Source organism: Leptonychotes weddellii, chromosome 11, assembly GCF_054177405.1.
Source record: "Leptonychotes weddellii isolate Sample4059 chromosome 11, ASM5417740v2, whole genome shotgun sequence".
NCBI lineage: Eukaryota > Metazoa > Chordata > Mammalia > Carnivora > Phocidae > Leptonychotes > Leptonychotes weddellii.
This window is the reverse complement of record NC_138379.1, coordinates 87,896,472-87,910,451: the sequence shown is the minus strand read 5'-3', so window position 1 is coordinate 87,910,451 and position 13,980 is coordinate 87,896,472. Positions and strand designations below refer to the sequence as shown.

Here is a 13,980-nt window from a genome sequence, read left to right as displayed (position 1 = left end):
AGTTGAGGGCGCCTGGGAAAGTTTAGCTCAGATCGGCTAAAGGATTATCCACATCCTTAATTGAAACACTAATGTGAATGTTCGTCTTCTGCTGAAGATCTGAGTCAAAGTTTTCAAATTTGTTCTTTCCATTCATGGACAATGGCTGATTTTTTTCCAAACAGGAAGAAAGAACTTGGGCTTTGGCCAAAGATTGGACTTGACACGCTAGAGAAAGGCTCTCCCGCCCAATTTACACTAGATTGCAGTTTACTTTTTTTTTTTTTAATGGAGGCCAACAAAGAGATTTCCTATGCATGTAAATGCGGGCTTTCCATTCACTGATGTTTGAACTGAAAGGGCTCTGCAGCCAGCAAGTATCACCACGTCACTCATATATTCTAGCAATCTGGATAACACCCAGGGCAGAGTGGAAAAAGATAGATCGACAAAAAAGTGCCTTTAAATGTGTTCAGAAGAATGGGGCCTTCGTGACTCAGTCAGTTAAGCGAGAGTTAAACAAGTTAACTCTTGGTTTTGGCTCAGGTCATGATTTCATGGGTCCTGAGATCAAGCCCCTGGACATCTCTGTGCTCAGCGGGAAGTCTGCTTGAAGATTCTCTCCCTCTGCCACTCCCCCCACTTGTGTGCGCACAACTGCGCACGCTCTCTCTCTCTCTCTCTCAAATAAATCTTAAAAAAAAAAATGAAGGTGTTCAGAAGATATGAGAAAGTGGAACCTCAACTGAATTATAATCTGATGTTGCTTGTAAGGCTGCTGGGGCAGCCGAAAAGGAGTAAGCCATGGCGTCTTGGTATGTAGACTGGGATATCTCCATTGGGAGAGCTCCAAGATGGCAGGTGATCCCAGACTCTCTGGTCTGATCACAGAAGGGAAGGGAAAAGTAGTGACATTTCCCTTCTTTGTCCCCATTCTAAGAAGCATATTCCCGTCAGCCCCACAGAACTCGGTGATCAAACATCATTTGATCAATCATCATTTGATTAAAACCATCAAGTCATCTACCATGATCCCAGGGGGTCCCTGGGAAAGGATAGAGAATAGCCACAGCCCTGGGTGGGCCAAAAGGACCTAGAGAGAACAACCTGAGAAAGAAGAGCCAGGGGAGGATCCTAAAGTACATCTGGGGTGACAACAGAGACTTGTTCAATCTTAGAACCACAGAGCCCCAGAGCAAAGGGGTCCAGGAGCCAAGTGATCCCTGTTTAAGGGAAGCCTCAGCCAGTCTGGAATGGACACCCAGGGTGATGACACACTCCTCTCAGATTATGTTAGGCTTAAGTAGAGAGCCAGTTTACTTGTAGCCCACTCTCATCCACCAAGTTCCTGCCTGAGGTGTTCCCACTTCACAGCCTCAGGATTACCGGGATTATCCCCAAAGTTCTGGATGCCCCACTCCATGACTCTGAGTGAGGTCAGCCAAAAGGCCACTAGTGCAAGAGCTTTCAGATGGTCTTCATGGGCTCTGCTGCCAAGACAACCTTCCCCCGGGGGCTCTCAGTGCATTCCACACCATGTGTCGTCCTCCTTCCAAAGCTCCTGCAGAGCAAGCAGAGTGCACAAGGCTCTCGGATTCCTCTCTCTACTCCCAGAGACAGTGTCAGTGTTCTGCTGCTTCTTCGTGAAGACTCAGGCATGGTGAACGCATGCATGCCAAATGTCCCTCTGTTTCCTGGTCACGACCTTAACCCCCAGGAACTCAGAAATCACCACGCTCATCTTTGCACAATTTCTGTGACTCACACAGCCCTGAGGCCTCACCACAGCTTCTGAAATAGGCAGGGGAGGTCTTCACCCTCCTTTCCACTGATGAGGAACACGATGCCCAGAGATGTTAAGTGGCTTGCCCAAGTCACACTTGTAAATAGATGTGTCATTAGCTAAAGCCAAGACCTCTGATTCCAAGCTCAGTCCATTTCTGCCTCACCGCCTGCCTGCCCCCTGCCTGAGCAAGTCCACTTATTTCTCTGGGTAGCCCCAGAGGTCAGTCACCAAATGTCCCTTGCCCCATTCTGACCCTCATTCCTCATGTCAGAGTCTGGGCTTGGACCACCCTGATCCAGTCTCCCTTGACGGCCAATTTCCCCAAGAAATAGAATTTCCCATCCGAGAGAGGAAAAAGAAGTCCATGAGAAGGTTACCAGCAGTCTGCTCACATGAGTGATGAGAACTGAGAGACCTAAACAATTCCCCGCAAAGTTTTATTTTTGGTATTTTCGACTGAAATGACAGTGGATAGGTCCACCTGAGGAGCCAGCTGCATCTGCCTGTCTCTTACAGAAACTGGGGTCACCAGAGCAGAAAGGGCTCCCATCTGAGATACAATGAGTCCCAGAGTAGGGGACAAGATTAGGACAGCCCTGACAGAGCATGCCCTGAATAAATACATGCTAAGCAGAGTAAACCAGGTCCCTGCCATCAGGGAGCTCACCATCTCATCAAATGGGGTAGACATTAATTAAATAAATGTATCAGCAGACCTAGAATCACAAACGGTAACAGAGCTGCATCTGCCTCAGGGATGAAGTGTCCTGGCTGGTTGGGCTGGTTTCCACCTCCACTTGATTCAGTAGGACTTCCATGAGCAGCAAGCAGGGGTCCCCAGTCTGTAGGGACTACATAAAGAGGAGAGTGCAAGAGGCTTTGTTGTCCTGTCTCTGATGCAGGGAGTCTGGTCTGGGGTGAGGCTAGCCCACACCATGAACGTAAGTCTTGCCCAACACATACAAAGTAGTCCCGGATGTTCAGGGTTCATCCCCAGCCTAGGGACCCTAGATGAAACCCAAAGATGTTTCACCAGCTGGTCCTATCCTATCTTGGCTGATTAGCCCACTAGAGGAAGACCAGCCCTAGGAACTCCAATTCCAAGATGGAAATCGGCTGGCTCCAGAGGTTCTATACTGTCTCATATCTAACTTCCTGAGATTCATATTTGTAGGAGCTTTTGAGTCAGGCTACAACTGCTCTCAGTGAAGTAAGAACCCACCTCCATCTAAGGGTGGACTTATTTTAACGGGGAAGGGAAGAAGCATCTAGTGGAACCCTAAAATCCTTGGCATTGAAAAGTGGTATGATGTTGTTTGGGACTCAAGCAGATCTAGTCTGGAAAGCCTACTACGTAGCTTATCACTATGTGACCGTTGGCAAATCACTTAACATCTATGTGCCTCAGTTTCCCTATTTGCTAAATGAGAGTAATGATATCCAGCTCATGGGATTATCATGAGGACTGTATGAAATTAACACAGTTAAGCACCTAGTACATAACAAGTGTTCAACAAACTGCTGTTTCTCCTATGATCTCAGCCTATCACTCATCAGAGAAGTAGGTAGCCCTGGTGTTGTGATTCTAACTTGCCCTTGTCCTGCTACATCCTGATACTGAATGTCTCTATCCTCAACACACCCAGAGCCTTCTGCTGCCAGCAAGGCCTGTCTCAACCTGCCTTCATTGTGGTCTTAGAAGTCATCCCTCAGGTACCTGGGCAGGTGTCCCCAAGCAGAAGGACAGCCATGTTTAGGAGAGAGGGGGCCCATGATGCTGCAGAGAGACTAGTCAAAGACCTCACTTGCAAACAGAACAAGCTTGGACAGGAGACTTCAAAATCCTAGCACTGATCTCTTATAAAGATATCATGAGCTGAGCAGAAGGACTTCTTTCTTCAGAAGCCAGCAGAGGAGTAGGTTTGTGGCAGATTTAAATTTTTAAAGGACAACTCCAGGAAGGAGCACCTTAGAGATTTTTGAGAGGCAGACAGAGTAAGATGGCATGCCTTTGTCCCTGACCTCAGATGTAGCCCCTAAAGGAACTTTTATGTATCTCCCAAAGGACAGGGACAGAGCCATAACTGAGGCCATAGTCATGGTACTTCTCCAAAGGCCTAGAAACCTAGGAGCACATTTCCCATATGGGATGGAAACATGGCAATATACATGGGAAGACTCTTTGACGGTCAGGGAGGGAAGTTTTATTGTCTATTAGAGCAAGGCGGAATTCTAGCAGACATATTGGGCATTGCCTTTGCTTTATCGAGAGCAGCTGGGATCAGAATGGGGAAAGAGAGGGACTACACTAAGAGCACAAGACCATATTGGGGGTGAACCACCCCAAGTTGCCCACCCAAATTCTGTAGCAAGTTAGCACCAGAGTGAGGAGACTGAGCAGAGGAGTCAGAATATCTTTTCTTATTAGATTAAGACTCAGAGCCTGAATCTAGAATTGCCAGTCTTATCAAGAACAGGAAAAACCTATGGTTAGGCAGCTGGAGGAGAAGAAATGCAATTGTTTGTTCCTTGATTTAAGCAATATCTAGTTCGGGATTTTCCATACCAAAGAGATTCTTGTTAAAGAAATCAACTTTTCCTGAGACCAATTCCTTGGAGGAAGGACTCTTCAGACCCAGCACCAGCTATACATTTGGGGTCAGATCTAAGTGCTCCAGCCCCAAGGCTTGTGGTGACCTGGGACATAGGCTATGTGAGTGAAGTCAGCCCTCATAATTGATTCATGATGTGAGATAATGCTAATCAAGATGAGCTTTTTTTTGCCAAGTCTCTGGTGTACTAACCAATGGTCTCAGGATGTGGGGGCATTTCCTTGTGAAGGACCCTGAAGAATTTGTTAGAATAGCAAGCCTGGGAAAGGAGTCACCAGGTCAATCTTAGAAGAACATACCTCCTTCTTTGTTCACAAGATACCGATATAGACTGAAAACATGACCTTCACAGCTTCAAAGCTTCATGGAGCCCAATACAACATGCTTCACAGTGACTCACTCAGCTCTAGGAGTCTGGTCTTTACCCTAGAAGCATTTAAACCAAGGACCTGTGACCAGGTATCAGGGATCTGGCTGAAGGAGTAGAGGATTGGTCCAGGTCACAGTTGTCAAGCTATAATCTAGAAACCCTGGAATAGAGTGGAGGCAACCGTAGTTGCCAATAAAGGGAAGGAAGCAAGGGAGTCTGGGTGTGAATGAGCAATCAGAACTTCAATATCCACCCAGAACTGCTCCTTTCTTATTTTTTTATTGGAGTTCTACAGTAGGTTTGGTTTGAATAAAGACATTTGTGTCAAAAAATGTTGTAAACACCAGCCTAGACGTGCCTGGATTTTCTTCCCAATGGTCATATGTTATGTCCTAATATGCCTCTTCATCTCCCAAGATCTAAGCAAGAAGTCTAATTATCATTTATTCTTGAGGATCTATATCCAGTGCCATATGCTTCAGGATACCTTCCCTGATTCCATCTTCCCCTCCCTCCTGCTGAAGATAATGTATGTCACTGCTTGATTTCTCTACTAAGAATAATTCCATTATTGGGTGGATGCACGCATGCATGGGACAACAAAGGGATGATTGATTTTCCTTCTACGCCTTTCCTGAATCAGTGTTGCCTTCATCCAGCATTAAAACCTCCTCCTGCTTTCAACTCTCTTTCCTCTCTCTCTTTTCTATGTCCCCAGCATTTCACAGTCCTGGGAAGTGATAACAATCTCTGTACACTTCCTATCTTCCAATTAAATTTATGAGTCTTTCTAGAGGGTTAAAAAGTAATTCAGCTTTTCTTAAGTGTGGTCAAGTCCTTTTTGGCCCCAACACCTGGTCTGAGAATGACTCTGGTTTATAATTCTTTGGCTGCCTGCTCTTTCCAGAAAGTGACACTAATGAAACCATTAAAACCAAGAAAGGCAGCACATTGCCGTTTCAGTTTTCAGTATCATTTTTGCTATTTCTTGCAAAATTCAAGGGTCAGTCTCCTGACAGCTAGATTATAAACACCTCAGTTCAATCTTGTGAATTAAAAGAAAACAAACACAGTTTTTCAGTCACTATGAGCCTGCTGCCTTATGACGCGTGGTAGAAAATGGTGGCCCAAGTTCCAAGTTTGGCCACAGAATGGCCATCTTAGCCATCAGCCTTAGCCCTGATCACTAACCCCACCACAGGTTACAAGACTGGAAGTGTGCGCCCTGCTGTTTCACGAGAAATGCAGAACTCAGAGGCCACACAAATCACCATCTATAATTAGCCGCATAAGTTTTATTCTCAGAGGTAGAGTGAGAGAGACCAGGAAAATTAAGAATAGTAACTAATATTTATTATTGAGCATTGACTTAATGTGAAGCACAGTAGTGAACACCTACCACAGCCCCATGAAGCAAAGAAGTCAGAACTGTGGTCCCGTTATACACTTTAGGAGGTGGCAGCAGAGTGAGGCAGAAGGGCTTGTGGGGACCGTGCAACCAGGGAGGCATAAATCTAGGATTCAAACTCAGATCTGCCTGCCCCAGAGGCGAAGCTTTAAGCCGCTAATGGCATAGAAAGAACAGAGACGTCACTCTCTAATTCCAAATAAACCCCCACTCTCTGTATGTTGCTTTCCACACCACACCACACAAGTGCACACACATGCACACATGCACGAAGGGGTAGCCTGACTCTTCCAAAGTCTAGACAGTTCAAAATGAAGGAAGTGCCAGGGGGGCAGAAGCCTTGGGTCCCACCTCAGGCGGCCACACAGTGCTCTTTATTCGTGCTGCCCAGAAAACAGATTGGCTGGTTTGGGGGGGAAGATTCTAGGTCGCTCTCTCCCCTTCGAGCCCCCCCACTGCAGCTGAAAAATCTGCAAAGAGCCCCATGGAGGAGGTATAGACGCAAAGACCTTATTCCTTGCAGTAAGTAAGATGAAACGTGCATCAAACTGAGTTTGTGAAGTAGGCACAGGAGTCCGCCAGCTGGCCACTTCATTTTTGCCATTGAGTTTCCACTCCTTTACCTGACGTGGAAGGCCTGTGCCTTCACCCAGAGCACCCTCCCACGCCCTGGGGGTGAGCCAAGGCCCGCGGCAGAGACACGGGACAGCTTTGTAAGACAATATTCAGGCTGACTTACTAGCCTAATCTTCAACTTCAGTCTTCCCATCTATGAAATGCAGCTAAACACAGAACCTACCTCCTGGAGTTTCTATGAGGATTAAATGAGAGAACCCATCCAAAGTGTGGCAAAGACTGGCAGCTGCCGCACCCCCCATTAGCCCTCTCCTTTCTTACAAGCCCCACATTATGGGGGGGCGTCAATGTGCCCACTAAACAATGACACAATCCTCCCTTGCAGATCGGAGTGGCTGTTAGATGTCAGCAATAGTGATGAGGGCAGCAGGGAGGCATGATCTTGTTGCCTTTCTTTTCTCTTCTTCTTGCTTGTCCAAAACACAGATGTGGTGGCTGGAGCTAATGTGGCAGCTATGAGACAATTTGGAGGACAGAAGCCACATGCCAAGGACAGCCGACCAGAAAGACAGAAGTAGCGGGAGCCGTTGCTGGCCCTGCAGACTCTGTGGACAGTCCTGCTCGGCTTACGGCCGACTTTGGTGTGAGAGAATGTACACCGCTGTCTTACTTAAATCCATCTTGTTTCAGGTCTCTTCAGAAGCAACCGAATGCAATTAAACTGATGCAACAGACCAGTTGGCACGCTGCAGGGAGCCAGGTAAGTACTCATGCCCCAGAGCTGGGACATGCATGGGTTGGGTGCGCAGGTGAAAATGTCCAAGGGTATATTAGAAGCCCTTCCCTGCAACTTCTAGGTCAGTAGTTCTCACCTTGGCTGCACATTCGAATTGCCTGGGAATTTTTGAAAATCTAATGCCCGGGGCACTTTAATGAGAACCTCTGGGTTGGGACCTGGACATCAGTATTTTTTAAATTTCCCAGAGCATTCCAACCTGTCGCCCAGGTTGGAAAGCACTGCTCTGTGCAGATGGAGGAATGCCTTCTGTTAGATTAAACACTTGTGTTTGAAACATGGATTTATTTTGTATGGGCCCTCATGAAAGCTCAGCAATTATAGCTGGAAAAGAACTTGGGTCAAGTTCAATCTCCCTGCCTGTTAGCCACGTAAAGGCAATTCCTTTACGTGGTTTTACAGCTGGAGCACTGAGACCCAGAGTGGTTAGGTGGCTTGCCTAAGGCCCCGCACCTAATAACCTGTACATTGGAAAGTAAACTCCATGTTTCCTGCCTGCAAGAACAATGCTTTGTCCGTAGCATCACACAACTGGGACAAGAAGATTCCAGAAAAGGCCTCTCCACCCCCAGCAGGCCTACTCTAATCAAGCAATTGTTCTACAAAAATGAGAAAACTAGAACATCAATAAGTATTTCATAACCGTGAAACTTCTGTTGATAATCAATCAGCCAACTTTGGTTTGGTTGGATCAAAGTCAGAAATTGGTGGACATCTTTGTTGGTAGGAAAATAAACTTCTTTAGAAAGAAGTCAGAGGGGGGAAAGAACCTATTACCTTTATTTTGTAATGGGAAGGTTTAAAAGCAAAAATTTACGGAACTTCTAAGTGAATTAAATGTCCAGATTTTTAGCTAATAAGTGTAGACAACCTTGGTTCTTTTTTATTCCTCACAACAGAATGATGTGCAGATGTGAACTGGAAGAGAGATTTCCAAACCTCTGACCTGGGAACTTTCTGGGTATGGAGAAAAACAAAGTTGGCATTTTTCTTTAGTAAATACAGGGAGAAGGAAGTAAAGTGTTCACCTTGAAAATTATTGCTCTTTCACCAACTAATCTGTGTGCTTGGTGATGTTTGTCCCTTATTTCACTTCCTTCTGTGCTTGTGAATTTGTGTCGTCCTTTAGATCTGACTTGTCCTTATCAACGAGAACCACTGAATCAATACATAAACTTGGTGAGAAGTAAAGGTGCTTATTAAGTGGACAAAGGTTGTAACACACAATAGAAATGTTAGAGGTACTCCACAGACCTAAATTACTTCTTGGTGTAAATTTGCCTGAGTTTCTGCAAGAGATGGGGTTTTAAACAGTATAGGGTTATTACAGGTTTTCCTTATGTTTAAACAAATTTTTGGCTTCCCTACAAAAATTGGCTACTTAGTGGAACCCTGGAGTAAATCCAGAGTTCTACGTTAATAAGAATTTTGAGACCCTAATTTATTTGTCTGGGAACCTCTGCTTCATTGAAGCTGTCTGGAAGCAAAGGTACATTCATGCCATAATAGTTTAACAGTAACTATTTCTTGTTGCTATCGGGCCTCGCTGCACTTCAGGGCCATGTCTACGGGACATCAAGATAAGCAGCCAATTCAAAGAAAATCAGTCAGCCTGTTTTCCCTTACACAAATAACAACAATAAAAAGCAGTTGTGTGATTCATTCATTTTCTAACAAATGGTGTTGAGTTTATTGTACGTAGTTCCATAGCTGTTAAGGAAGAAGTCAGTCAAATCAAATTTGGCTTTATGCAAATCATTTAATCAACTGACTGCAAATTTTATCTCCCACTGGTGTTGGCATTGTGTGACCCCAGGATGCAGAGAAACCTAAGGAAATGAGCATGTAAAGTATGACCCGAATCATTTAGCCCAGAGGTCGGCGAGCTTTTTCTGTAACGGACCAGACAGTAAATATTTTAGGCTTTGTAGGCCATATATATAGTCTCTATGGCCCCTACTCAACACTTCCGTTGTAGCAAAAACAGCCCCGGGCAATATGTGAACGAAGAGATACGGCCACGTTCCAAAAAAATTTTATTTGCAAAAACTGGTGATGGGGCCATTTGGCACTCAGACCGCGGTCTGCAGACCGCTGATTTAGACCCTTGGAAAACCATTTGAAAGATCCCACCGCTCAAGGATATTTTGATCGTGCCTTTTTAACTATTCTGATCAAAGTGTTTGGAAAAGGATAGACAGGAAGGAATTTAGCAGAACCCTGATCCCTCCAGATGGGCCCAGGGGACGTGCCTCAGGATGGAAGGTGCTCCCTCACCACTACCCAGAAACTTGATGACACTACCCACATTCCCTACTTCCACTCCGACTAAAACCTCAGAAGGCAGGCATTAAAACCCCCATTTTGCAGATTTTTCAGAATCTGCGAAGGTTGAATTATTAAGCTGCAGAGCCAGCTTTCCAACCCAGACCTGTCTCACTCCATCACTCCTGCTGTTTCTACTGCACTGTGACCAGCTGGCCTGAACAAGGAAGGGCCTCTCACTGGAGTGGCTGTGAATTCACATCCACGCGGGGCCTGCAGGACCAAGTCCAGAACCCAGAAGGAGAATCTGCTGGCGGAGTAATTTCTTTATCTACCCGGCCAGTCAAGCAAAGCTCAGAACCATGCATGGGGCTCGCAGATTTCCACTTCTGTGTGCTAGCAGGTCTGAGCTGATCCGAACCAAAGTCAGTGTTCACATTTGGTCCACAAACAGGGATCCTGGGCCAGGTAGGGAGGAGGCAGCATTTACAAAGTGGATGTTTTCTTAACCCTTTCCAGAACGTGAGAGTACAGTCATTTCAAATCATGGCCCGAGGGTGTTTTCTGAAAAAAGAAAGTGCCTTTTCAGCACTCTTGGTGTCTGATTTCAAACTCTGCCCTCCCATCAGGTGATTCGAAGTGGGCTGACGATGCTGCCCTGTTTTTACTAGTTCCCCACAAGGTATAGGCACCTAGGTCCCCTCAGTGCCCCTGGACAAGGGTTTTATTTGGATCCTGGGTAAGGGGATGGGTCTAGTGCCCGGGGCCTTTCCTAATTTCCTTTAAGGTGCCAAAGGACAATTAAAAAGAATTTTGACTGTGTGCATCTGATCATGTAGAACCATTCACCCCAGTTATTCCACAGACAAGCTTACAATGTGGTCTCCCTAAGGATGGAGTTCGTTGGACCCGACTGACGTCCAGTGTGTGAGCAGGAAACATGCCTGCAGCATCTCCTTTGAAAAAAAACTGCTCATCTCTTAAGAGGAATTAAGGAAGGAAGAATGTAGTGCATAACCAAGAGTGGGGAATATGGTAGCTCATGAAGGCAAGAAAGCAACCCGTATCTCAGACATTGAAGCAAAACCAAAGCAACAAACACCCTTTTGGTGGCATCTCAGCTTACCAAGGTAAGGGTAGCTCTGAGGAATGGGTATTATTTTTACCCCATTTTACACATGAGAAATCTAAAGATTTTTTAAAAATTGAAAATAAAAAGGAAAGTGACTTGCTCTGAATAGGTAGGAACCGAGGCAAAAGTTCCTCAAGAGCTCACATAAAATCCACCAATTCAAATCTAAGTGTGAGGGCTTATGGACACCCAGCAGCGTCCAGTAAAAGACATGAGTGCCCACCTGCCTTCAGCCACACAGCTCTCCCTGGGGCTGGGTTCTATTCCTCTATCCTTCAGGTAGCCATGTGCACCACCCATATGAGCATATCTCTAGTTATCCTGGAAGGATTCCGTAGCTCTCAAGCCCAAATTAAAGTTCATCTCTTTTTATTAAAAAAAAAAAAAAAATTGCATCTTGCCAGCATCAAACAATGAGACTTCACAATCGGAGAAATTTTGAAATCGCTCCTCCGAATTATATATTAACAAGCTTAATTCCAGAGAATTTACACAAGAAATAAAGGAAACAATGAGTTGGTGATAAAGTGGCTGTAAGTTATGTTTTAATCAGTGGAAATATATTTTCTGAACTTTAAGGCCTCCAAGAGAATAGCTTTTTGTAAAATAAACAAACACTCCCCAATTTATCTTTTTCTGTAAATCTAGATTCTCTTATATTAAGTTTGCTTGAAGCAGGGTGTACATCAATTCATTAAAAGGCATTTTAAAGACCTGGGCACCTTTGAAAAGGCAGGCCAATTTTTTGGTAATATTTCTTTCTTGAGGAAGTCCAGAACCGAGCCCCCAAAAAGGTTCGACTCCCATGAGGCAGTTGAGTTGACTTCGTTATTTCAAGAAAGGAATGTTGCAGACACTCTCTGTATGATTCCAATTATTAATAACATGAGTCTCTGTTTGATCCCACATAATGGAAAATAAAGTTCACAGTTGTTCCATCCGACCCCAGGGATGAACGCGAAGGTTAAAGAGAAACGCGCTGCCCGCTTGCACGGGGACCCGCGGCACAGCAGCCTCTCCACGGAGCGCGGAGAAGCACGACAAGGGGCAGGGCAGCGGGGCAAGCGAAGACTTGGGCCCCAGGGTCCCGGGCACTCACGGAGACAAATCACGCCTTCGGCAGAAACCTAAGTCACTCGGAGACAAGCAGGCCCGAGGACAGGAACCACAAGCTCAAGAGCAGCTGTTTATGAAAACTGAAGGCAGTCATGTGAAGGACTCCACGGCTTTCCCCTCTGGGCCCCAAACCAGTGTCACCTTCGGCTTTTCATTGTGTGAATCATGAACTGGCCTTTCCTCGCCCCGGTGATTCATGCCGCACAGCGGGGACACGATGAGCTGTCCCACCTTGGAACACTAGTTCGTCCCCCCCCCCCCCGCCTGGAAACTCAGCATCACCTCTGACAGGTTGGTTTCTCCAGCGGCCCCGTCGCCCACCTCAGCCCTGCGCTCCCCTCCCGCTGGGCACCCGGAGCCCGTCGCCTCCAGCACGACCACAGCCTCCGCGACGCGGCCCGGCTCCCTGGCGAGCTCCCGGTGCCTACCTGGGCCGACAGGGCTCTGACAGCCCCGGTCGCACCACTTACGTTTCTGCCAGAGCATGGCCTGTGACAGGATGTCGCCTTTTCTCTTTGAAGCAGACAGTTTGGCTTCTTGAATGTGAGCCCTGGGTGTGCTTTCCTCCAGTGTAGCCGCTGCCTGCTCAGAGGATGTTTCCTCAGCTTTTTAAAGGCCCGAGTTCGCGCCGCGCGGGGCCACCGCGTCATCACATCCTCCCACCTCAGGCGCGGGTGCACTTTTGCTTCAGCGAGGCTGCCCGTCACCCCACCGTGCGCGCCCTCAGAGGCCCCCCGGCTCCAGGCCGCCGACTCCCGGGGCCAGCCGGCCGGATCTGACCGACAGCACAGCACCGAAGGCCGTGGCGGTCCGGCCGCGGCCCCGGAGCGCGGAGTGATACGTGGGGTGGGGTGAACACGTCTGCGGCGGTGAGCCGTGTGAGCACGCGTGTCAAGACTCGGAGCCCTCCACGCCCACGATGAGCCCCCAAGACCCCCGGACGACTCGGGGTTTGCTGTGGTGCCCACTGAGGCTTCTAAACCACGGGCACGTCGGCAGGACTCAGTCCGCCATGGGCCCCGCTCGACGGGAAATGCAATTCCCAGGGGGTCACCGGTTCTCAACACAGGAGGAAACACCTGTAGTCTCTTCAAGCCTCACTAAACAACCTCTTCATTCTTTTAATACTGCTTTTCTGTTTATTCCATTTTGAAACACAACAGCCCCTCCCTTGCCCCCCAGCCACTACCAAAATGGCGAGGCTTAAGCATGCTGAAATATGGAGGACGCTGGTTCCAGTGGTCCGTACGCCCATGGAGAAAGAGGCCAACTCGCTCAGGGAAGAGAGGAGTACACACCCATGCTCTTTAACAATACAGTAGGAGCAGGGCCTCCTTCCTAGTACCCACCCACCTGCTAGCATAAAGCTTCTCAAAAGTAGTGAGGTTCACCACCTCATAGCATATGGGGGTTAGGCCACGGACTCCCTCCCACTTTGGAAGCTTTCTGCCACTGTGTTTCTGAATCCACATGCTTAGGCCCCAGTGACCCAATCATTTGACCCCGACTACAGCCCCCTAGCGGCTCTGCGCCCCCCCCCCCCACCCGCTTCAGAGCCATCTGACACAACTCTGTCCACTGGAAAGCAAGGCACGTCCATCCAACCTGGCTCAGTCATAGGAGGGATGGGTTCCCAGCGAGGCTGTGCCTCTCACTGGCTGTGTCCTCTTCACCAAGTCACGTAATTCTGAGTCTCTGTTTCCTTGTTTATAAAATGAAGAAGCAGTTCTCTGAATGTCTCACGGGGTTCTTGGGAGGATATGTGACCTCACTGGTCCTGCCTCACATTGTTCTGAGTTTTGTCCTATTTCTCCAAGTCCCATGAAATTAAGAACATTTTCTTATTTATCTTGGGCTCTCCTCAAGGCCTAGTGTAATAATTTCCATGAAGCAATCCTAATAACAACAACTTACTAGGCACCAAGCTCTATGTTAAGCCT

General features: G+C 47.2%; 1 protein-coding gene across 1 annotated transcript in view; it reads right to left on the bottom strand.

Annotated features, from left to right (window-relative positions):
• Positions 1 to 12,726, bottom strand: part of POU2AF1 (POU class 2 homeobox associating factor 1) — a 24,618-nt gene extending 11,892 nt beyond the window's left edge. The window contains exon 1 of the mRNA XM_081799519.1: positions 12,511 to 12,726. Within this exon, the coding sequence (XP_081655645.1) occupies positions 12,511 to 12,526 (16 nt within the window). The 5' untranslated portion in view covers positions 12,527 to 12,726. The remainder of the gene's footprint in view (positions 1 to 12,510) is intronic.
• Positions 12,727 to 13,980: the final 1,254 nt, after the last annotated feature.